Source organism: Tupaia chinensis, unplaced genomic scaffold (genome assembly GCF_000334495.1).
Source record: "Tupaia chinensis unplaced genomic scaffold, TupChi_1.0 Scaffold000192_1, whole genome shotgun sequence".
Lineage (NCBI taxonomy): Eukaryota > Metazoa > Chordata > Mammalia > Scandentia > Tupaiidae > Tupaia > Tupaia belangeri.
This window is the reverse complement of record NW_006159667.1, coordinates 981,762-1,006,350: the sequence shown is the minus strand read 5'-3', so window position 1 is coordinate 1,006,350 and position 24,589 is coordinate 981,762. Positions and strand designations below refer to the sequence as shown.

General features: G+C 40.7%; 1 protein-coding gene across 1 annotated transcript in view; it reads left to right on the top strand.

The window, feature by feature from the left end:
• Positions 1–24,589, top strand: part of SND1 (staphylococcal nuclease and tudor domain containing 1) — a 510,267-nt gene that overhangs the window by 178,828 nt on the left and 306,850 nt on the right. The window contains exon 11 of the mRNA XM_006146865.3: positions 11,889–11,978. Coding sequence (XP_006146927.1) covers positions 11,889–11,978 — 90 coding nt within the window. The remainder of the gene's footprint in view (positions 1–11,888; positions 11,979–24,589) is intronic.

Here is a 24,589-nt window from a genome sequence, read left to right as displayed (position 1 = left end):
TTTTTTTTTTTTTTTAAGAGAGGTTTTTGCTATAGGGCACATGCGTTTGCCAGCCAGCCAGAGACAGAGAGACAGAAAGTGAAAAATCACCCCCCAGGGGGGATGGCCATGCCGCAATCCCTTCTCCTCTATTCTCCTCTCGGGATCTTGGGCACACACGCATACGCACCTGGCGTGAGTTTTAAGCCACTAGGTCCGGGACTCGAACCACGGTCAACTATATGGGAGTCCAGCAACAGAGCCATTATGCTAACTGCTGGTCCCTTCATAGTGTTTTTGATAACCATTCGTTGAAGAAAGATTTAGTGTGTGCTTTTTCAAAAATTGTCCATAGTAGAAGTCATCTTGTCAAACTTAGAGCATAAGATTGCTTTGAAGTCTTTGTACAAACAAGAACACATTGTTTATTTGAGGATTTTTTTCCGTGACATCGCAAACTACCAAGAGTGTTCCTTTTGTATCAGTGCTTGTGAAGAGTCTGGGTTTGTCGTGGCATGATGAAATTTCTAGTCTAGATGCCTTCTAACCCGTATTTATTAATGTACTTGTCTTTGTATAATGTAGAATGCTATTCAGTACTAGTAGCTGGAAGGCTGAGGATAGCTTCCATCTAGTGACCTTCGTTCAAGAAGCTAGTCTTTTTATTCCCTCCCACTGCTGCTTTTCCATTCACTTTGAAATTTACTAACCAGTTTCACTTATTCCCATAATCATAGGAACTATAGTTTGAATCGTCAAAAGTAAGTCTTTTATTGATGGATAGGTCATTCTGTATTCCCTATTTTAGTCTGTTAGATGTTAGCAGTGTCTAGGAGCGTGGCACTGTGCTGGGCACTTCCTAGTTAGTATACAGATCTTTCGTTCCTCTCACATAGATCTTCCCTCATGTAGTCTGGTAGAGAAGATAAGTCCTGTATGAAGTAATTACTTTACGGCAATACAAGGCAGAAAGTGATTAGTGTTGTAACTTTGGCTTATCTCTTCTTCTGTTTCTTGACGTTTTAACTCTTATTATCATCCATGTTAGATGTTGTAAAACTTAACTCAGCTAAGTAGCTCTGCTTTTTATCGCCACTGAAAGTGTAGGCCTGACTTTCCTATGGAGTTTATGTTTGCTGCAGTGTTCCTTGTGTATGAACTTAGAATTGCCTTAGTTCATGCTGATTTCTTTAGCCGTTTTCTGATTTATACAGTTTTGTAGTGATTTTGCTTGGTTTTCACTGCAATGCCAGATAATTTTTATGTTGCCGATTCTCAAGAGGAAACTGAGGCAAGGTACAAGGTAGGAGGCCAATATTCATGCCAGAATCACTGTCCAGTGCCCAGGCTGCTTTTGATGAGAAATAAGCTGCCCATTTACTCTTGATCATTTGGTACATGAAACCTTTGAGAACTGTTTGATTTCAGGGCCCAGAAAGTCTCTTTTCATCTGTGATTTCAGCTTTGTTCTCTTTAAGGATCTGATGCCCTTCTTTTTTTCTCATTATCCCAGACTTATTGGCACAATCTTCACTATTCCTCTAGGAAAGGTGTCACAGACATAATTCCCCCTTGGAATAGATTTTTATTTTCAGAATAGTTTGTGGGTGGGAAGTTTTTTGTCCTGCTCCATGTTGGAAACCATTCCAGTGCAGGGCAAGGAAGGCGGGACAGGGCCCGAGGCTTTCTTTGCAGTTTCCTTCAGTGGGGCAGAGGGCTGCTCTGCTGCTGGTTGCATAGCCTCTTACTGTGAGCCTTCCCTGTATTTGGCTTGCAGGTCTGTGAGGGCCAGTGCTGTTCTCTCATTCTCACTCTTTTTCTTGTGCCTGCAGAAGCACTTGTAGCTAAGCGGAGGGGCCACATAGGGTTTGTTACTTGGATAATGGATTTTGGAGCCTTTAGAGCCTTTAAGCTATTTATTCTTAACCTCTTGACAGGGTCTTGGGAGGAAAAAAGACCCAGTGCTTGGTTCCCCCGTACTTCCTTCTCCACCCCTCTCTTCACGTCCGTCCTCTTCCCTCCCCTCTCTTACTGTATCTGAGCAATAAATAGCAAGTACTTCTCAAATGCGTCTAGTTGGCTAATGTAATTGAGTAGAAAAGCAGTCTCCAGAGGCAGATTTTTTTCTTACATGATGGTCTTGAAAATGGTACTTTAATTTGAGTATGTACAAGTTCCTGAGGAATATAATCGTATGCTGTGCACTGGAGATAACGGGTCAGCTCCTTCAAGGACAGGAGGCTGCCTAAATTTGCTTTCCTTCTTTTCTTCTTTTGATACTGTGAGACTGTTCCCCTGCTGTCAGGTTGCCCAGAGACGTTTAGAACTAGGACTGTTCTTTGGAATTGCCTCATCCTCTTTTCTGCTGTCACTGTGGCTAGTGTAGGTCCAGACCCCTGTAGTGTGTGAACTTGAGTAAGGAAAGAGAGATCTGTCTACTCTTGCTGTTCCCTGGCACAGCCAGGTAGAGTGCGCCCTCTTAGAGTCTCAGATTTCACATCCAGTCTTCCGTAGTTGAAGCTATTGAATATTTGTAAATCTTATTTTGTCACTGTTACTAGAGTGTTTCTAGTTGTCTTATCTGCAAGGAAGTTCAAGGAGTATTGAGTTCTCCTGTAATTATTCACCTACTTACTTTTTTTTTTTTTTTTTTAATTTTATTGAGCCATTTTGACTCTAGACAAACTACTCAATGTGACTTTCTGGCTTTTTCAAATCTCTGACCTGGGCTGGCCCCATGGCCTAGACATTAAGGGAGCTGGATTCCACGTGGCCACCTGCTTGAGTCCTGACCCTGTGGCTTGAGAAACACACCAGGTGCCTGTGCATGCATGCCATAAATCCCAACAGGATGCAGAAACAGAGGAAAAAGGATGTGGTGGTACCATGCCCACTGAGGGGTGCTTTCTCTCTCTGACTATGTCTCTCCCTCTGGGGAGCTTAAATGCTCTCTGGCATAAAAAAGGGGGGACCTCTATCTTCCCCCTTTTACATTTATTACTATTCATTTAAGTGAGCTAGGTAGTCAAAATATATATCAACATTTCTTGGAAGTGTGACCCACAGACCTCCTTGTTTGCGTACTAAAAACTATAGATTTGTGGGAATCATACCAGTCAATCAGAGTGTCTGATGGGGACCTGACAGGCAGTGTGTCTATTTATGTGCTCCCAGGTGACTCTTAGGCACGCTAAAACCTAGCAGGCACCACCAGGTGTTGACTGATATCCATTTGGAGTTAAGAAACCAAGAATGCAATGTCTGGTCCACTAGTGATAAGCCTCAACGACATCTCGGAGCAGAACGTAATCTCTGTGATGGCAGGCAGTAACTTCAATTTAGTCTCAATTTCCTACCAATAAAATGGGGATCTTGATTCTTACCAAGGAAAATTGCTTCTAGCTTTTACCATACCTGAGGTAGATATAAGGATTTCTTGTTGTTTTTACTTCAAAATTTGAATTCAGTTTTCCTTGTTAAAATATTTCTTCTTGGGAACCAGCAGTTAGCGTAATGGCTATGTTGCTGGACTCCCACCTAGTCGACCGTGGTTCGCGTCCTGGACCCGGTGGCTTAAAACTCACGCCGGGTGCGTGTGCGTGCGTGCCCAAGATCCCGAGAGGAGAATGGAGGAAAAGGGATTGCAGCGTTGCCATCCCCCCTGGGGGGTGATTTCTTGCTTTCTGTCTCTGTCTCTCTCTGTCTGTCTGGCGAGCGCACGCGCCCTATAGCGAACAACCTCTCCAAAAAAGAAAAAAAAGAAAAAACATTTCTTCTTTGCTCCTTGCAATAAGTTTGAAATATTTTGCATTGTTGTGAATTAGGTACTTACCCAGGTCCTGTTTCTGTAACAGACTAGTGGAGAGAGTGAAATAAAGCCAATGGGGAAATAAAGCTCTTTCTTTGTAACAACTGCTGAGGAGGAGCTTTAATATGTAAAACCTTCGCATATGGTCCTTTAGGTAGAGTTAGGTATCATAGGAAAAGGCAAGGTATCTTAGATTTGGTACCTTGTACATAGCCTCAGTTTCCCCCAAGCTGCTTACTTGTAGTTTTCTAGTTAGCAGACCTGGTTTTTATGGGCACATGCTTCTGTATGTCCTAAAGACCATATCACAGTGAATATCCCTGTGCATTCTGACTCCTGGCTGCCAAGGGGATTTAAAAGTCCTCAATTGTAAATTTGCTCAGGGCCTGTAGTAATGTTCGTGTTTTAAGTTCATAATTGAAATGGAAATTGCAGGCTTTTTTTTATTAAAATGGCATATGTGACAGGGCAACAGGGACTGGGTCTAGTCTGGTTCATTATTTACTGTTTGAAATTTTAACTCTAAATCTGATCATGTCTGTTCTTATTTTAATTTGTCAGTCAGTTTTGAAAGTGTCACAGGGTATAAACTACATGTGGCTTACGTTAATTAATATATTACAGCTTGAGTCTCTTTTTAATAACAAAAAAAACTATTTCCAATTTTTTAAAATCTGATAGCATGCTTGTAGTTAAAATTGTTCTGTGTCATGGAAGGATACATCTCTGAAAGTTTTGTTCTGTTTTTGAGGGAAAAAATGGTAATTTAATGTGTTTCTCATGAAGAAAAGAATGGCTAGTTATTCTGCTAAAGGGATGAGTAAAAGTATGTGACACTGTGAAGAATGGGAAGAAATGATCAAACAAGACTGGAAGAATAATCCCTTTCTCTCTCCCACTTTCCTTTTTGTTTTGTTTAGTTTTGATTTTTGTTAGAAGGCACATGCATTCCCCAGAGAGAGAAGAAGAAAGTACCCTCCATGGGGAATGATCAGGCCCTGACTCTGGGATTTTAAGAAAACATACACACACACACACACACACACACGCCTGGCATGTTTCTCTAGCCTCTGAGTCCAGGACTTGAACTCTATGGTTGGCCATGTGGGATTTGACTCCCTTAACTATTAGGCCATGGGAGCTGGACTTGAATATTTCCTTTCTTAAAATATTTTTGGTTTAAAACAAATTCTCAAATTTGTAGAATGATCCACAGACACCTAGATTATTTTTTCCAACCTCAGAATTACCCCTATTTGCTTTAGAGCCTTTGAAACCCTTTTTAGTATTAAATATTTCAGATGCAATTGTAAGTCCCTGTGTACTCATCTTCAACCCCATTTTCTCCTGCTCTCCTTTTCTTTCTCCCTCACCTACCTCACTACCAGTAACCTTTATTTTGTTTCCCATTGCTGTCCGTTTTAATGCTTTATTGCTTCAAGAGCTCTGTGAATATTATATTGTTGGTGCCTGTTTTCGTCCTATAACTTTTTTCTGCTCAATGTTCCTTATATTTATTGCATTGCTCTAATTCAGCTTAATGGCTGTATGCATTGTGTAATTGAAAGTACACAGTGTTAACATGGATGTTGTTATTCATGTGTTGCATATGTGAGAATTTTGTAGGGCATATGTCTTTCTGTAAAGTATCATTTCATAACTGGAGGAATGTATATCTTCCATTTTAACCAAACAGTGCCAAGTAGCACCATATAGAAGTGCCAAAGGAATCAAACCAGTTTATATTATAGTTCCATCAGTGGTTAAAGGTCACTCCTAGTTCTTCATATTCTTACCATTAAATTTTTGGTCAATGTGATGGTTATAATGTAGTATTTCAATTTACATTTCTCTTATTGTTACTGAAGTCATATTTCTTCATATACTTACTGTCTATTTGGAGTTCTTTAGTGTAGTACTGTTTGCCTATTGTTCTATTAGTTTATTATTTTTAAATTTAATTTGTTCTCTTTACTGAGAAAAGTGAAGTAATGAGAACTTCCACCAACTTTCCCTCCACCTAACAGAGTCTACATGAGCACCCCTGTAACTGAATTATAGGTGCCCCCATGTGGAGCCATTATCTAATGGCTTTTTTTTTTGGGGGGGGGGGGGGGGAAGGTGAGAGGGCACATCGTTTTCCTTTACATCTTGTCCCATCAGGATCCTGGGAATGGGTACACAAGTCCAGTGTGATGCCGGAGGATCTGGCACTCAAAGCTCATTGGACCACGTGGGATCCTGTCTCCTCTGGAAAGTGTCTAACTAATTGTGCTACAAGGGCAACTCTTGTAGCACAAGGATATTACTTTAGCAATTCTGTCCTTTTTTTTATCCATATCATCATTTATTTGCACATCCAAGGACCATAATTGAGTGTTATTTGAGAAATCAGAAACATAAACCCTCTTCACCCTGCTCTCTCTCTGCTAGCTACATAAACTCTGTACTCCTTTCCAGCACAACTCTTGGTGGGGTTGGGTATCCTTCCTTCCTGTAGTTTTTCTTTTCCCATTTTCTTGTGTGCCCATTTCTAGTTTCAACCAGGCTTCACCCTGGCTGTACTAAAACTATTTTATCAAGTTACCAATAAACCGTTCTTAGCTTGATCCAACATGCAAATCTTAGCTTCCATTTCACTTTCTTTACCTGGCATTTGACATAGTTGCTTATTTCCTCTTCTCTATTCAATTTCTTTTCATGGCTTCCGGGATACAACCCGCTGGTGGTTATCTCCTGCCCCACTCATTGGCTGCTTCTTAGTCTCCATCTGCAGGATGTGAGAGTACCTGAGGACACAGGTATCCTTTTTTAGTCTCTTGGCTTTAGATATTACTTAAATGGCCAACAACTCCCATATGCGTTTTACCAGTTGGGGCCTATGTTCCAGACTCCAAATTTGGATATCCAGCTGCCCAGGCAAAATTTCCACTTGGACATCTAGCAGCTGAGGCTTAGCATGTCTGTGACTGAACTCCTGGTCAAATTCCCTTCCCAGTCTACTCTCCCTACATTCTTTTCTGTGGCAGTGGAAGGCCCCACCCATTTTCTATTGGCACAGGTAGAAAACCTTGGCACTATCCTTGATTCCTCTCTCTTTTACACCTCACATTCCATCTATCTTCTTTCAGAATATTTTCAGTTCTGACCACATCCTGCCCCCTTGCAGCTACCACCTTGACCCTTTTTGCCCAGATTACTGTCATCATCTTGTAATTGCTCTCCCTTCCTCCATCCTTTCCTGTCCTCGACACAAAGGCCTAAGTAATTCTTTCTAAGTTAGATCTGTGTCTTCATCTCCTACCACCATTCTTCTACACTGTCCTTTAACCCCATCATGTCTTTATGCCCCCTGAGTTGAACTGGCTAGTCCCTCCTAATTTGAATTGGATATTCTCTTTACCTTTCTTCACATGACTGGACAGCCTATGCATTCGGTGAGCCTTTGATAAAATGTAACCTTCTCAGTGTGGCATACCCTGAAATTATGCCATGGCCATGGCCACAGATCCTGTTCCTCTCTCAGTCTGCTCTACTTTTCCTTTCTCCATGTCATCGACTAATAGACCTTGCTTTGACCTTTCACTTTGTTCATGATGTCTTTTCAGTAAATAACTTTTTAGGGGCCAGCAGGTGGTATGGTAGTTAAGTGCTGGATTCTCACATGGCCAACCATGGTTCAAGTCCCAGAGCTGACTGCTTAAACATCACTCTATGGGAAACAGCAAATGGTGTAATGGTTACATTGCTGGATCCCCATATAATTGACTGCGGTTCAAGTCCCAGGCCCAGTGACTTAAAACTCACCTGCTGGGCATGTGTGTACATGCCAGAGGAGAAGAGTTTGTAGCATGACCATCACCCTAGGGGGAGATATCTCGCTTTCTGTCTCTCTGGTGAGCATGCATGCCCTATTGCAAATAAAAACTCTAAAAAGAAAAAACAAAACAAGACAAAAAAAAAGAAATCACTCTATGTGCATGTATGTCCCAAATCCCAAGAGACGAGAAAGAATTGCTACAAGGCTACCCCTACTGGGGTGTGTGGGGTGGGGAGGTGATTTCTCATTTTCCCTCTTTCTGTCTCTCTCCAGTGAGAGCAAGTACCCTACAGCAAAAACCTTATAAAAAAAAGTTTTAAATTTTAGTACAGCCACCATTATTAATCTTTCTCCTTTACTCCCCCCTAATCTGGTACTGGGTAACTACTAGCCTTGCTTGAGAAAATCTTATACCATCTTAAAGACATCAAGTTTTTCTTCTGTGGTTTTTAAAGGGTTGGTTGGCTAGGTAAAATTAGGCTCAAATACGATTTGAGATGAACATGGATCAGAAACACCCATTTTGACAACCAGCCAAAAATACCTTTCTGTAAAAATGTCAGTGTATCTTCACTTGCTGAGAAGTGGGTGTTGGTCCTCCCCATAATGGTGAAAAGTACAGATGACTGAGGTTATCTCTTCCGTCTCTAATGTGAGTCACCGCAGAGCCGACATACAATGATATTTCTCAGGATGAACAGTGATTACAGCACATATTGGTTTGTGAATTATCCTCCCACCAGATAAAGCAACCATTCTTTTCTATTTTTATTAAAAAAAATATTTCCATGTAAATTAGAATCTAAGCTAGACGGTCCTTTTTAGTAGGCACGATTCAGCTAAAGTCCTGTTTCTCAGAATACATTCCATACCTCAATTGCCTCTTAGAGATTTCAAAGGCTTTTATGTACCTGGTAATTTGGAGGAATTGCTTTTATTTTGTGGTTTCTTAGGGAGTTTTAATATCTCTCTTGTAAGATGTTTGCAGATGTCAATAGCTACTGGCTCTGAAGGGTTAGAGTAACAAGATCATTCTGTTTTCACTTGTGATATCTTGTTTTCTGCTTGTGCTGTTAGTTCTTTCCTAGCTTCATGAGAGACATAGAATCTGACTCTGAAGTTGCCCTGTTTTCTATTGGGGCATTTGTTGCTATACTGTTTATTTTCTTTCTTTTGTGCGGGTATTTGAGCTTGGCCCAGTCTCATGGCGTGTTTTAAAAACAGGATTCTTATTTAGACAACCATTTCACATAGTTAGGTATACCTCATCCCATGGTCTTCATTACAATGCTCATTGGGACTGTGTTTCTTACCTTTCATTTCTAGTTGTTTAGTGCAGTTCTTTTTTTTTTGGGGGGGGGTAGGTTTTTGTTATAGGGCGTGTGCGTTCTCCAGAAAGACGGAGAGAGACCGAAAGCGAGAAATCCCCCCCACCCACACACACAGCAGAGGGGATGGCCATGCCGCAATCCCTTCTCCTCCATTCTCCTCTTGGGATCTTGGGCACGCATACACACACACACACACACACACGGCATGAGTTTCAGCCAGTGGGTCCAGGACTCGAACCGCGGTTAACTGCATGAGAATCCAGCGACATAGCCATTATTGCCAACTGCTGATCCTAGTTCAGTTCATTCTTTAAATGTTGTTCAGTTGGGCTATTGTAATCATTCAGCTACTCTCTGTAAATAGATTGTCCTCAGTTGCTTGGTGAATGTGAATACGTTGGCACTTCTTTATTCCTGAGGGCTGATTCTGATAACCATTGATTTTTGTCTTTATTAAAAACTTTATTTATTACCAGCACCTAGTATCTTCTGACCATCGAGCATTCTTACTGGATCATTGACTGCCACCACTAACTCTATTTTAGGGCTCATGTTACACTTTGCTCCTAAATACATGTTTAATTTGTGACCCTCTGTTTTCATGTGGCTTCGGGGATGTTTATAAATTGTCTATAATCCTGTACATCTGTTTCTTTTGTTATTCAGCATTCCCCTAGCACAGGCAACTCACATGCATCCTGTTTGCCTCGTTATTTCTTATAAGAAAACCTCAGTGATATTTTGTCCTTCTACTAATTCTCATGTTTAAAGTCATGCCCTACTTACCAGGTAGTGATGATGACCCTTGGTCAGAGCTCTCCCACCCAGTTCTTCCTGTTAAGAGTATGGGGATTCCTGTTCATCATCTGGGAACAGGAGCTGCTTCACTTCCTATTGGGAGCAGTGGATTGATGGAGGCAGCTTTTTTTTTTTTTTTTTTTTGTAATTCAGATGAAATATAAGATACAATGTGTGTGAAATTCAGATTTCCTTGTAAGTGAAAGATTATCTACATTCTTATAAAAATTTCCGTGATCACATTAAATGTTCAAATATGATGTGTTTAGGACATCCAGGCTTAGGTAGAGTGAGTCTACGGAAACATTTATTTTGATTCTATTAAAACATAGAATAAGTTTTAAATGGAGTATTAAAATGAAAGATCTTTATTGAGAGTTGTTGGCTATAAAAATATGAATGTCTTCTTTTAGTACAGAATGGACCATAAAGAGGTATTTTACTTTGTCAGATGCAGAGTAGATGGCAGTGTTTGGCCAGGTAACTAATCATAGAGGATGAGGATTCAGTGGTATACCACTAGGTTAGGAGCTACTTCTTGATTTTTTTTCTTTTTTTTTTTTTGTACTTGTTTCAAATGTTATCTGGCCCATGGAGATTCATGTATGCAGTCCTGCTTTCCTAGCATACCTGATCTTTGTACATCATTCTGCATATTTCTATTGTAGCCATGTAATCCAGTTGTATTTATTGAGTGTGCAATATGAGGGAGGTACTGTACTTGGCTCTGTTAACCATAAAAAGAAATGTAATAAATCTTTGTCATCTTAGAACTCAAAGGCTAATGGGAGAAAGACATTGAAATACCTCCTCCACTCTGCCACATTCTTATACCAAAAGAAGTCTCTTGACTTTTTATGCCTGTCTGCGGGACTCAATTTGGGTTCCTTCTCTGTGTGTGTGTGTGTGTGTGTGTGTGTGTGTGTGTACATGTGCGTGTGCGTGTGCAAGAGGGCATGTGTGCTCACCCAGATAGAGCGTGAGCAAGCAAGGGAAAGGAGATAACACCCCATTACGGGAATGGTCAATCTACAGTCTCTTCTTTTCCACCTCTTCCTCCGTTCAGGACTTTGGGCATCCATGTAAACATGCTTGATGTGTTTTTCAAGCCTCTGGGTCCAGGACTCAAACCACATGGTCAGCAATGTAGGATCCAGCCACCTTTACCACCAGGCCATGGAGCCAGCCAGATTCCTACTGTATTTATCCCCTTCTATCCATTCTAATGTCAGTTCCTGTTAATTTACTTCTTAAAATGGTTCTCATACCTTTAAAATTCTAATCCATGCCTACTTCTGTTATTTTTATCTTAGACCCTCTCTAATCATCTTACAATGTCATTGCTTAGAGTTGTTACCGCTTTTGAGGAAGGGTCAGTGGCCCATGAGATAATGAACTAATCTTGTTTGTGTGCATGTGTGCACACACATATATTGAATGCTTTTTGTTTCTGCCTCTCTCCTTTTGGTTATTCTATCATTATTTTAACTCTCATTTTCCCCTAGTTCTTTCCCACTCTGCAAAAGCACATGGGTCCTACCCTTTCAATGAAACATTTCCTGATTACTTTTTTTCTTTCCACTTCCCTCAACTCTCGTAACATTTAGTCCCTAGTCTACAGCACGTAATTTTGCAGTTAATCAAAACTGCTTTGTGGCACTATTCATATATGTAGGTCTTCTACTAGTACTATGTTAGGTTGCAAGATTCTTGAGTCCAAGATTATACATACATTTCTAGAATGCTGTATGTTGACGTTTTCTTTGTTAGGTTTTCAGTAAAGGCTTTTGGAATAATAAAATTAGATTTATACAGTATCTGTAAATATTTGAAGGGTTCTAATAATTATTGAACATCTTGTATATTACAGTTTATGTAGCTCTTTCTCTACTGATGATCATTTAGGTGCTTTCCAGTTTGGGTAATTACAAACATTCTATTGCTTATTTTTGAGCCTGTGATGTGAAGAAGATAATCCCACTTCCAATAAAGCGCTTCGACCAAATATTTGTTAATCATTTATTATGTGCTAGCACTTATTTAATATTTGTGATACTGGGAGATAGCCAATTTCAGATAGATTCCAGTATCTTGCATTGGTTGTTTTCACTTGGTGTTTCATTTCTGATGTGATGTTTTATTTTGCTTTTAGGATAAGAACAAGAAACTACGTCCCCTCTATGACATTCCCTACATGTTTGAGGCCCGGGAATTTCTTCGAAAAAAGCTTATTGGGAAGAAGGTAAGTGAGTACAGATTGTTTGTGCCTAATCTAATCCTTTGGAGGTGATGATGGGGCCCGTATTTGTAATGGAATCCCAGGGGCCTCCATCATGCCACACAGAATTATTTCGATATGAAGAGAGGCGTGTCTGTGTGTGTGGAAGTGGGACCCTCTGGGAGAGGTTTGAAATTGGGGCCCCGACCACGGTTTGATTGCTGACGCTCTCACAGCAGGCTTTAGACTCAATTCCAGTTTCAATAATTGCATATTGCCCTGCGCCCCATTCTCTTGGCTCCCTTGTTCTCTCTAGCCACCTCCATTAGAAGTCCAGAGCTGTGGGATTTTTTTAATGCGGGAAGGTTGCTGCTATTTTATGTTTTCTTTACTACTGAGGAAGAGGTTGGCTATTTAGCGGTTGGACACAAGACTCTCCTGGGCTAGGGGCATGCTAAGTGCTATGCGCAGTGACATGAATGCTACCTCTACTTCTGTGGCTTATAACATTTCTTGTAGCGGCTGTTTCAGGTGCTATGGCAACCTTTTGTGGGGAAGGAGCACATGGCTTCGTGATAGTTCCTATACAGATTTTGGTGTAGCACATTGCCTTGGCAGTCTAGTTTAACAGCTCAGAGGCCCTGAAGTATATTTCTTTATGTTCTTGGTTGCAGCGTAGTATCTTATAATCAGGTACAGAATTTGCCATTCTAAAAGCTGATAGTGAGCCTCTGAGCATCTTCTTATTTGTCCTGACATCCTCACCCTAAAAGTCCTATGTAGTTCTTTTTTCCTGAGTGAATAAAAAAAACGAATAGGATGACTCCTTTGATGGTAATTGAAGGAAATCTGTTCAGGGAGGGACTGCAATTCATCTTTTCTTTACTTTGCTTCAGTTGGGATTCTAAGAGAAATATCACATTTTGGATCGGTTTTTGTTGTCTCTTAAGCAGTGTAAGTCCCCCTGCCGACAAACACACACTCCCTTAACACATTAAAACCATGTTATTGGGTTGTCCAAAAGTCATGATGCTTTTTTTTCCTACTTTTTTTAAATGCAAAAATGCATCATGACTTTTCTGACAACCCAGTAGCATTCTTTATGTAAACTATTGATATTGTCACAGGTTTGATAAGGCTCTGGCTTTTGAACAATACCCAAAGTAGTTTAGCATACATATTATTTATTATATACCATTGTCATTAGGATGATAAAATATAGCAAGAGATTTTAAAGTTGGATATAACATGAAATTGCTAATTTTTTTTGTGGGGGGGAGAGGTTTTTTCGCTATAGGGCGCGTGCGCTCGCCAGACAGACAGAGAGAGACATAGAGACAGAAAGTGAGAAATCACCTCCCAGGGGGCATGGTCACACTGCAATCCCTTCTCCTCCATTCTCCTCTCAGGATCTTGGGCACGCACGCACACGTGCCCGGCGTGAGTTTTAAGCCACCACGTCCGGGACGTGAACCGTGGTCGACTACGTGGGAGTCCAGCGACATAGCCATTAAGCTAACTGCTGGTTCCCGAAATTGCTAATTTTGAGGTACAAATACCAAGCTGGATCCCCACAATGAGTATTAAGTCTCCTCAGGTTCCTTCAGAGAATAGGCTCATTTGTCATTACATAAAACTTGACAGAAGGCTGTATTCATTCATGAAGTGTAGTGCAAATGATGGCTTAAAGCCTCTCTCCATTTCTAGATCTCCTCTATCTGATCTAATGTCTAACATCTCTATTTCACCACATTGATATCAGATCACTCATTTCCTGGCTCATAAACAGTCATATGTAGACATTTGAAGAATGCCTTCCCAAGTGTGGATTTCTGTTAAAATCCATCCACAATCTCACTGAAAAGAATGGCAGCCCACATTTGATTTGTGTGCAGCCAGTTGTGTGGCCTGCATTATGGCAGCCACCTGGTTTCTTTGAATATTGCCCTGCCTTGATTCTGTTTCCTCCCTGGGAACATAGATCACTGTTTATTGCAGCAGCTGCTGAATGGTCCTAGAAGGTTAGCCCAAGGCTCTGCTCTTAAAGACTATCTGCCAGGCCTTTGTAAAATCCTCCGTCACAGAATAAATAGACTGACCTCAAGTGACAGATAGGGTGTTAATTCTTGAACAATTAGGTTCCTTCTTATTGAGAGAAGGTTCCTGTGCAATAGAGTTGATTGGATTCAGTTTGTGCTGAGTCCAAGATTTGTCCCCCACAGTGACATTGTATAAATGATGAATACTGTATCCTGCTCCGGGAGTAGGATGCAGCTCAGCTCTGCTGGGCTGGAACATTCCTGATGCAAACTGCTTTTCCTGACTCACCACCTGAAACCACTTGCCTGTCTTCTGGGCCCGTCAGTTGCGACAGCGAACACCCATGTGTTCTGGCGTCTGGGAGCAGGCAGGGCAGTCGCTGCCTCAGGGGGGTGGCTAGCACATCATTGCACATTTCTGCCAATTCCCTTCAGACCTCTGCAGCTGTTCAGCATGGCACATGGTGATTAAGAGGCACCGCGAGGGAGCGTGTGTGCCCATGTGTCTCTGTGTGCAAAAGCTGATTAGGGCTGCCTGTCGCAGCCTACAGAAGAAAATGGAGGTAAAATCATTTTTTCTGCCTAGACTGTTATGTGACCTACCCTAAAAGTCCATAGTATGACCATTTGGAGGGATTTCTGTAATGTGGAGCTCCTTGTCTCAAGGAGTTGAATTCTGAAATCCAGGATGATAACAGTCTGTTATGATTGTCCAGATGTCAGTAAGGTATGTGGTGTGGTTTTGCTTGGTAATAGTGTTTTTGTAGAGAATCTAGCATAGGTCTACTTTTCTAGTTACAATTTATTCCTGCCTCTGACATAGAGACGAAAATTGGTGTGCAGCCACTTTGACTGTTATCATCACTGGGACCTTTTTCCAAGCCTTTCATTGCTGGCACTTTGCCTTTACTGTCTTTTCAGCCCATTGCAGAGTTGGGTAGCATTTGGTTAGGTGTGGCATCAGGGCTTGAACTTCGACAAAATGATTATGTACTTAACCCAGTGCGTGTGTGTGTGTGTGTGTGTGTGTGTAAGAAAGATTTTTGCTATAGGTTGCACGCACTTGCCAGAGATACTGAGAGCAACAGAGAGAAAGTGAAAAATCACTCCTCAGGGGCGATGGCCACACTGCAATGCCTTCTCTTCTGTTCTCCTGTCAGGAATTTGAGCACAGACACACATATGTCCGGTGTGAGCTTCAAGCTGGTGGGTCCAGGACCTGAACCACAGTTGGCCATGTGGTAGTCCAGCACCACATCTACTGTGTCACCTGCTGATTTCTGTGTATTTATGTGTTTTGGATTGAGGGAGCAGTAGAGGAATACATAGATATTCTCAAAGTATTACAGAAGCTGCCTGAATAAATACTTCCTGTTTAAACAGACTCTTATCCCCTGTTTGCAGTTTGCTATCCTTTTACTACAATTAACTAGGGAATACCCAGGATTAAAAAAACCTTTCTCTTGCTAGTTTCATCATGAAGTAGATTCTGTGATAACTTTAAAATACTTTGTTTTGTTTTCTAGATTGACATCATCAGTGCATTAATAAGATGGTAAAATTGGGGTCTTCCTAGGAAAACCAGGGCCAGACTCAATCTAAGTTGCAGAAGCACTTTCTTTCTCTGTGTGTATATATTTATCTTAATGTTTCTGGAGGACAGCAAGAGTTTGTATTCTCTTGTCATTTTGCTTTCAATAGAATAAGGTAATAACTGGGACCACTGGAATATCCCCTGGTTATGTCATAAAATATCTGAAGTCAAGTCTCAATATATATGTTTTTATTTTAAAATCTAAAAAAAAAAAAAAAAGTTTTTTTTACACAGAGTCTTCCTATGTTATCCAAGTAGTATGCTAACTCAAAATTGTCCTGCTTCAGTCTCCCTAGTAGATGGGACTACAGGCATGTACCATTGTACCAAGTGAGTCTCAGTATTTCTTGCCCATGCAATATAGCATTTATAATGAAATATTCCTATGATTTCTTTCCCTTAATTATAGAATTTTTATTACCATGGGAACCATTGTGTTCACAGTTGGAACCTGTTTGGAGAAATGTAGGGTCAAAATGGTGAAAGAGATGGAATTACAAAAAGAGAGACTTTATTGATGCTTTTTCACAGGCAATAGAAGCAAACTCATTGCAGGCTATCCTATCATTAGAGACCTCTGCCCCCCAAATGTATGCCTTATTCCCTTATTTGTTTTTCACTGTTCAATTTGAAAAGCATCATTTGAATATGAGGCTCATATGTAAACTGGTGGCTGCCTTTGGATTCCACACATTGAAATTTGTGAACTGGCATGGCTTTTTTTTTTTTTTTTTTTGGTACTTAAATTTGTGTCGTTTTTCTTAATAAATGTAGACATTTTAAAATTTATGGGGCTGTAAATCATTTACTTAGATATTTCAAATACAGTTTTGCTTTAGATTATTGTCCTCTTTTCAAGATCTGTTTTTCAGTATAGCCATTGTGGTGCCATATAACCAAGTGCTGGTTTGCATCCCCAGGTAGGCCTGAAAACACAGCAGATTGCGAGTGTGGGCACCCAGGATTGTGACAACATGGAGGACTGGAGAAAGGGAATTGCAGCGTGATGAGACCCTGTTAAGCGTACTTTTCTCTCTCTCTTTCTCTCATGTTATAATGAGTAAAAAACCTAGAACAACCAATAGCCAGGGCTGAACCAGAAAAATAAACCAAGTCTCTAGGAATGGAGCTTAGGCATTGTTGTACTACAGAGGATTCGAATTTTCAAGGAGTCAAACCATTGTGTGGTGGTATTCTTTTGGGGTGTAGAGATGGTGATGATCTCCGTGTTTACCAGATTCATAAAACAAACATCTCTAAAAATGAACTCTTGATCTCCCATCAGAAAACTGGGTTTCCTCCAGTGTTCTGGAAGTTACCCTGTTCTCTGTTGCTGTCAGAGGCACCTTTGACACCCTTTTTTATTCCATTCCCTCGGTCAGTCTTACTGTGTATACGTCTGACGGTTTCCCTCATTTTCCATTGCACTGCAGTGGCCTTGTCTTATGTCTCTCCTGTCCTGGAGTCCTGTAGCCTTCTACTGGGGTTCCATCAGTTATTTTTTCCCACTCTAATTCTTTCCACACCTGCAACTAATGGAAGCTTCGTGAGTGCCTGTTACCTCTAGATACTCCCTTACCTAAGAAAATGGCTTTCTTTGCTTCCCATGGCCTGGTGGGTCTAGTGAAATCTGGTTCTTGCCTGCTTTTCAGATGTAACCACATAACCCTTCCCTCACTCTCTCTCCTCCTAGCTACCTTTCTGCCCTTCATTAGGTTTATGGAATGCAGTATGATCCCTCTCACTTTAGGACTTCCTGTATACTTGCAATTTCTTCTGCTTGGAATGTCTGCTTATCATCCTCATTTTCCTTCTCCTATTTACTTTCTGCTTAGACTTAGATTCAATTTAAATGTACTTCCTCGAGGAAGATTTTACTGACTATCCCCAGCCTCTGTAATAATTTATCTGTTCATATTTTTCACAGTTTGTGATAATGTTTTTGAGAGATCATACGTAAATAGGTGTCTCTTGTTAGATTTATTTCATTATTCCACTTAAAGCCCACATCTGTTTTGCAATGTAAATTTCCTTAGTGCCCAGCATGGTGAACTGTAGTGCCCCATAAATTTTTACTTAATGATCTGGGGGTACTGGACTCAGGCCCACATAAAAGTGTGTGTGCCCAGTGAAGAGTATGTACAGGAAAGTAGAAATAGCACTCACCTCATTCACCTAGAATTAACCATATATGGAAGAATCAGGGTGAGATTGCCTCCTCTTTACAGTAATCCCACAGCAATCTAGAAGTGGTTAATATTCTATATAATCATGTTATCTCTATTCTGGGTTAATGCGCTTTTGTGGGCTATGTTGGCATCCCAACTACTGTTTAGTCTTGTTTCTATGGGATACAATATTCCAAATATCTAAGCAGACTTTAGGAGATGTAGCTTGTAGTTCAGTAGCTATCTTTGTATGATTTTCATGTCACTCATATTTTGTCTGTGAACTAGCCTAGTTTTTAAAGGTACTTTCTATAATACCCATTCTGTCTTAAAGGATTAGGCCTCCTTTTTATTGAATTCTCTGTGTTACACATAGAATATGGAAGCACTGAACTCATTTTTATTTTAATTTTCATTCCCATCATGGAAGATGTACATATTACTCCTATTTTTATAGGTTAAGAAAGTGAAGACCATAAAAATCAATCAAGTACATGGTCCAGATACCTAGGCTTTAGATCGCTATGCTGAATCTTAGACCTTTGGGAAGGCCCACCTTCCTGTTCTATATTCGGACTCAGATGTAGCTAGGGTCATAGAATGTTTTGGGAAATGTCACTTCCTGTATCTAACATACTCTTTATATACTACAAGTAGTTGATGTGCCTTGTCCTAGTCTAGGGCTATCGGGAGGTGGTAATAGCACCATCTATCAGCTTTCTGAGTGCTCTCAGCCTTCTAGACATTATCTCATTAGTCTTTGAGATGTCCCTGTGAGGTGGTGTTTCATCAAATTGTTCTTCAGAAAAACCAGTGTCAGATTACATGTTCTCCTCCTAGTTACGCAGACAATGTGAGGTCATAGGTATTGTCGCCCCACCAATGTTGAAGCTCTCTTTGCTTTTCTCGTCAATCTCTTGGCATTGGTGTGACTTCTGAGAGAGTCTAGGAGAAAGGAAGGACAGGTGTTGCTTTTCATTCTTGGCCCAGAGCCAGGGAGCAGTTGAGGAGCACTCTGGGTGCTTGCTTTCCTGTACAAGGACGGATCTCAGAAGGTGCCAGAAGTAACGTTCCTTAGCAGAGCAGTTTTTCACTCAGGTAGTGAGAGCTCTTCAAGGGCATAGAGCGTTCATGAGGAAGACTCCACCCTCTCCCTGGATATTTACCAGGATTGTCCTTTTCCTTACAAATGCTTATAAGTTCTGTACCTTGTAAGTATGTACCTTAACGGCTGTGTTAAGTTCAAAGATGACAGTCTGGGGATTTTTGTTCTCAATTACCTCCCATATATTTTACTTTGGATTTTATAAGCATTTCTTTGTCATCCCCACATTTTTCACTTCATAGTAATTTGATTCATTCACGCTATGGAAAAGTCCTTTGCATTAATGATCAAAATAGGCCCTAAGGTTGTGAATGCATTGTGATTTAAATTGACAGGTTTATATGAGGTTGCTTGTCCTTGCCTTCTCTGTGCCAGCTGTTACCATCAATGTGGCTGTAAATTTTTTGAGTAAATGACTAAAAATATTCACTAAATTGAGAGATACTTTAAATGACTCAATTTTTGACCATGTCTTTTTCTAATAGGCATTCTCCTATTGGATGTGAAGGGGATGTGTCAGTAATCATTGGAGAGCAAGGGTTATCATTTCAGGATGGGCCCTAATCTTTAACCCTTAAGCAGTTAGTTCCCTTGTCTTTTAAAGGCTGATTAATAAAGATTACTGTGGAGTTTCTGGAAACTCAGCAATGTGGCTTTCTTCCTGCTGCCTCCTAAATGCTATTTTTGATAATGAGTTCTTGTGTGCTGTGTTTTGTCTTTCTTTTTTTCTTTCTTTCTTTCTTTTTTTTTGTCTGCAGATTGTGAAAAGTACTTCTGTGCCTTGGGGGCATTGGCGTGTTGAGGTGTGCACACAGCTCTTTGGTGAAATGTGTTGTTTGTATGATGTATATTGTAATATCCTCTTCAGAAAACATCTCTACATTAAATGAAGAAACTAGAATTTTCAAGTTTATTCCTGGAAATTACTTTTGTATATTCACCTGTGGGAAATGCTTTATTAGCTTGTAGAATCCTTGAGATCTCATATCTCTGGGTAGTTCACTTATATTTCTTTACTTATTTTTAAAGACTTTCTTCCATGGACTTCCCAGTTGCTTGTAGTTTTTTGTTGAAAGTTCCTACATTTATAACATGATTTGTGCTCACCTTGTCTTAAGGCCCCCACTCCTGATCTTTTTGAGATAGTTTTCCCGAGATGTCGTCCTTGGGGCTGGAACTTTCCATGCTTATTCTCTGCAAACTGAGATTTTATTTTAGGGGGAGATTTGTGCTGAATCAGCTCAGCTGTGTTTGGGGGTAGGGAGAGGACAGGCTTTTTTTCCCATTTTAAAAATAACCCTTATATGCCAAAAACCCTATAAAATCTGCTGAATTGCAAATCTTCCAACTTCCTATACCTCTTGGTTTACAGAGAATAGATTCTTTTGAGCTTGGGCTCGATGATAGTGTGCAGAATATCTTATGTTGTAGAAGAATGTAAAGTGAAGCAGGGCATGGATGGAAGGAGACCCTACTCTTGCTGTGTATGCTCAATCTTTTTCTCTCTGAAATTTAAGCATTTTATGTATACATAACAGTCTACAAAGGGATAATATATTAACTTTTCGAGTAAGAAAATAATTCTTCATACATTTGCAAAATGATATGTCTATTCAGTTATACTAAGTCTAGTTCGAGGGCACTAACATTCCAGGCTTTGTTTCTGGGCCATGGTGCTCAATAAAGTTAGACTGATTGTTCAGACTGCTTAAATACTCCTTTACCTGGGCCAACAGCTGGCATGGTGCTTAATGTGCTGGATTCCCACGTGGCCGACCATAGTTTGAGTCCCTGACCTGGAAGGTTTAAAATCACACCAGGCATGTGTGTGTGTGTGTGTGTGTGTGTGTGTGTGTGTGTGTGCATTTTTAAAACCCCAAAAGGAGAATGGAGGAGGAGGGACTGCAGCGTGGCCACCCCCCACTGGGGGATGATTTCTCTCTTTCTCTGTCTCTGTTTCTTCTCTGGCAAGCATATGCACCCTGTGGCCTAAACCTATATATAAAAAAAATTCCTTTCCCAAGGGTATCAATGTTTAGAAGAAATGTTTAGAAGATCGCATGTAGAAGTGCCTGTTGATTTTATGGTTGAGGATCTGTCAACTCTTGCTGGGTGATGAAAGTGATATTTTAGGGGTTCATCTTCATAATTGGGGTCATTTAAGTGTAAGTTAAAAGGTAAGTGCTTCTATTACACAGGGCACATGTGCTGCCTTCCTGCTCAAAATTTCTATAGGAGACTAGGGATTGAGACATGACCATCTTCCTTGAGGGGTGTTTTCTCACAACTCCTTAGCCCCGCACCCCAATGCAAGCACACATGCCCTATAGCAAAACCTTAAGGAGAAAAATAAATAAGAACTTCTTGTTTTAATCTGAGTGATGCTTTTTGCTCTTAATCTGAAACAAATTCTTTTACTAATACCTAGAACTGCCTTTTCCAACTTTTCCCATGTTTGTTTATTTTATTTCTTCCATGGAAGGGGGCAGAGAGAGAGAGACAAAGACAGATATCTACAACCGGGGCTCATCATGCTGCAGTCTTCCCCACCGTCTGCCAGCCAGCCAGAATGCAAACCCCTAGTCTTTAACATGGCTTCTGGCATTTCAGAATGGTGCCCTACTGCCTGTGCAGTATGGCTGCACTATGGCTGGGTCTTTCACTCATGCAGCTGTCTTTCCCTGGCTTAATTTTAAGGTACTCCTAAAATATGGCAATTCTATCCCTTGAGTATGCTGGCTTAGACAAATCCTGGTCTTTTCATGATGGTATGTACAGTGGGTTAAATAGTGCTCCCTCCTCCACAATTCCTGTTTATCTGGAACTTTAGAAAGTGACTGAATTAGTAAATAAGATCTTTGCACATATAATTAGGTAAATTAAAATGAAGTCATAGTGGATTTGAGTGGGCCCTAAATTCAAAGACTGGGTCCTCATATGAAGAGGATGGAGAGTTGCCCTCCCACCCCTGCCTCACTCCCAGCATTGTGGTTAAGGAGCTGAATCCCACATGGCCAAGAGTGGTTCAAATCTCCATTCCAGTGACTTGAAAAATATGCTAGGCACTTGTGCATGCGTGTGTACTCAAAATCCCAAAAGGAAGGAGAAGTGGAGAGAAAGGGATGTCTTGACCATCTCCATGGGGGTGCTTTCTCACTTTGCCTCTCTCTTTCTGTATCTCTCCAGAAGCAAACACATTCTCTTGTAAAATTTTAAAAAGAAGAGGATGGAGCACAAGGGAAAAGGTCATGTGACAATGGAACTAGAGATTGGAGTCATTCCAATCTAAGAGTGCCAGTGATTGCTGGGAGGCAAGGAAGCTAGGAAGAGACAAGGAAGGATACTTTCCTAGAGTGTTTGAGGGGCGGGGGCAGGGTGGAATTTGATAATGGTGGTATTTGTACCTTCTTTGTGGTATTACTTCCCTTCTTCCAGAACAGGGGGCAGTTGTTGTAAAGGGGCTGATGAGTTTCAGCACTTTTCCAGTTTGGTCTGTAGACTGACTCAGGCCGTTATCTGTTTCCCTTTCCTGAAGGATGAGTGCTGATGCCCTCTCAAGAAGGCTGCCCTGTCTCCCAGCTATCCTAGTCATACGGCCTTCATCACTTCTCCGGTGATAATTCGCAGCATTTTGAAATATGACACACCCTGGGAGAAATCATTCCTGGCAGTAGTTCTTGATGAGCCTCGCTCATCCCATTCAAGGTTGATGAATAGAACATTAGGAATGATTAGCACACGCCTGTCTTCTGGAGCGCCATCTCTAACATTGTGCCTGCTTAGCATGAGTGTTACCGAGAGCTGTGCAGGAATTTTTTTCTGTAATCCCAGGTTATGTCTTCAATCTGGTTTTTTTGGACAAGCTTTTTTTTTTTTTTCTCCCTTCTGTCCCACTGTAATTTTGCCTTCTTAACCTCTTCTGGCTTTAACAAGTGTTTTAATGAACTAGGCTTAGCTCATAGCAGAGTTATGTTCATTCTCTTTTAAGGACTCAGTCCCTGAAGCTCTGGGCAAGAGAGTGCACACAGACTAAAAGAGATGTTAAGATGGCCTTAATATGTTAAGTAGTAGCCTAGTGGAATCAACTCATTTTTATTTTCTAAGCAACTACTCTGTGCCAAACCCTATTCTGGGCATTAGGGATAGATCATTGTAAACTCATTTTCATGTGCTAATATTTTAGAAAAGACATGGATCATGATCATTATTGTTTACCTTTTTGGAGGTGAAATAAAGATGAATAAAATACCCCTGTCACAAATTGCTTACAGTCTAACTGGATAAGATGGTATTGGCATTTGAGAAGTTGAGTAAGAGCAGATTTGAATAAGTGGTAAGATAACAGCCCTGTGTCTCTTGATAGTATTTGATTAATATTAATGTGGCTTGTACAGAGCATGGTTATCTATCATAGATAGGAGAGGTCTCACCTGCTGGGTGAGACCTTTTTGTACTTAGTGGCCTTAGCTCCCTGACATGCTGCAAACTCTTACTTATGAATATTTCCATTCCTAACTTCGTTCTCTGCCTGCAGAACTCTGTCTCCAGCTGCTGACTACTGGATACCCACTTACAGATCCAATAGATAGTTATCTGTGGTCTCCAAAGTATAGTTCATGGTTTCCATACGGTTATTTCCCTACCTACAAACTGCCTGAGCTTAGTTGTTGATCTTCCTTAATGTCTTCTCACCTATTTATTGTCCCAGTTGTGCCAGACTTTACCTACCCATTCTTCTCATTAGCCAAATTTATCTGACTCCCCCATATTTAACCTCCTTTTCATGTTTTTGTTGTTGTTGTTGTTGTTCAGGGACTCTCTATTAGTCTGTGTGCACTCTCTCGCTCTCATTTTAAGTATTGCAGTTCTGTTTTACTAGTTGACTCTTCTTTGTGCCATCTTGCACGTTGCTGTCACAGTTGTTTTCTGCATGCACAGACCTGATCATGTACCAGCTCTATGATACCCAGTTGCCTGCAGAAATCAATATTACTCCCTACATGAACATAAATTAAGGAAAAGGAGCTGTATGCGAAATACTGTAATTTCAAATGGGGATCTTGCTTCCATTTACTTTCTAGTCTACCCTCCACAAAATGCTTTTTCCATTCCATGGTCTTGACTAGCCTCTTCACAGCTTCTTGCCTTCATGCTTGTTTTTCTGCTAGGAATCTCCTCTTTTGTGTTCTTGGAACCCCAGCCCATGTAAAGTCTGGTGTTCTCTGTCCTCTTACAATATTCATTTAGGAATTACAGTCACTAGGAATTACAGTCACTAGCTTATCACTCCACCTGATTGGTGACGATGTGTGTGCTTGATGTCTCCTGTAGTTAGTGCTTCCCTGATGCTTGAGGTCTGTATGAGCAGTCATTCCTTAGTGTTATAGGTCTGATTTAGGGCTATTTCTGTGGTTTTTTTTTTTAAATTATAACTGAGAATGTACAGCATTTGTAATTTGTTCTCCTCAGAAATGACAGAAGGATTTACTCAACTAGTAGACAATAACTTAATAGTTTTTGGCTTGAATTCGCCAGTATCATTTTAAAGCTCTAAGTGACAGAAGGTTGATGGACCTTGACGACGCCCTGCTGTTTCTATCCCCCCAGACTTGGGATTCATAATGTTCCTATTCCCCAGTAATAATCCACATGAGTTGGAAACAAATAAGTCAGTGACTTGCTTCAGTTTGCTCTTTCCACAGTGTATGTCTACCTGTCTGCCTGCTGGT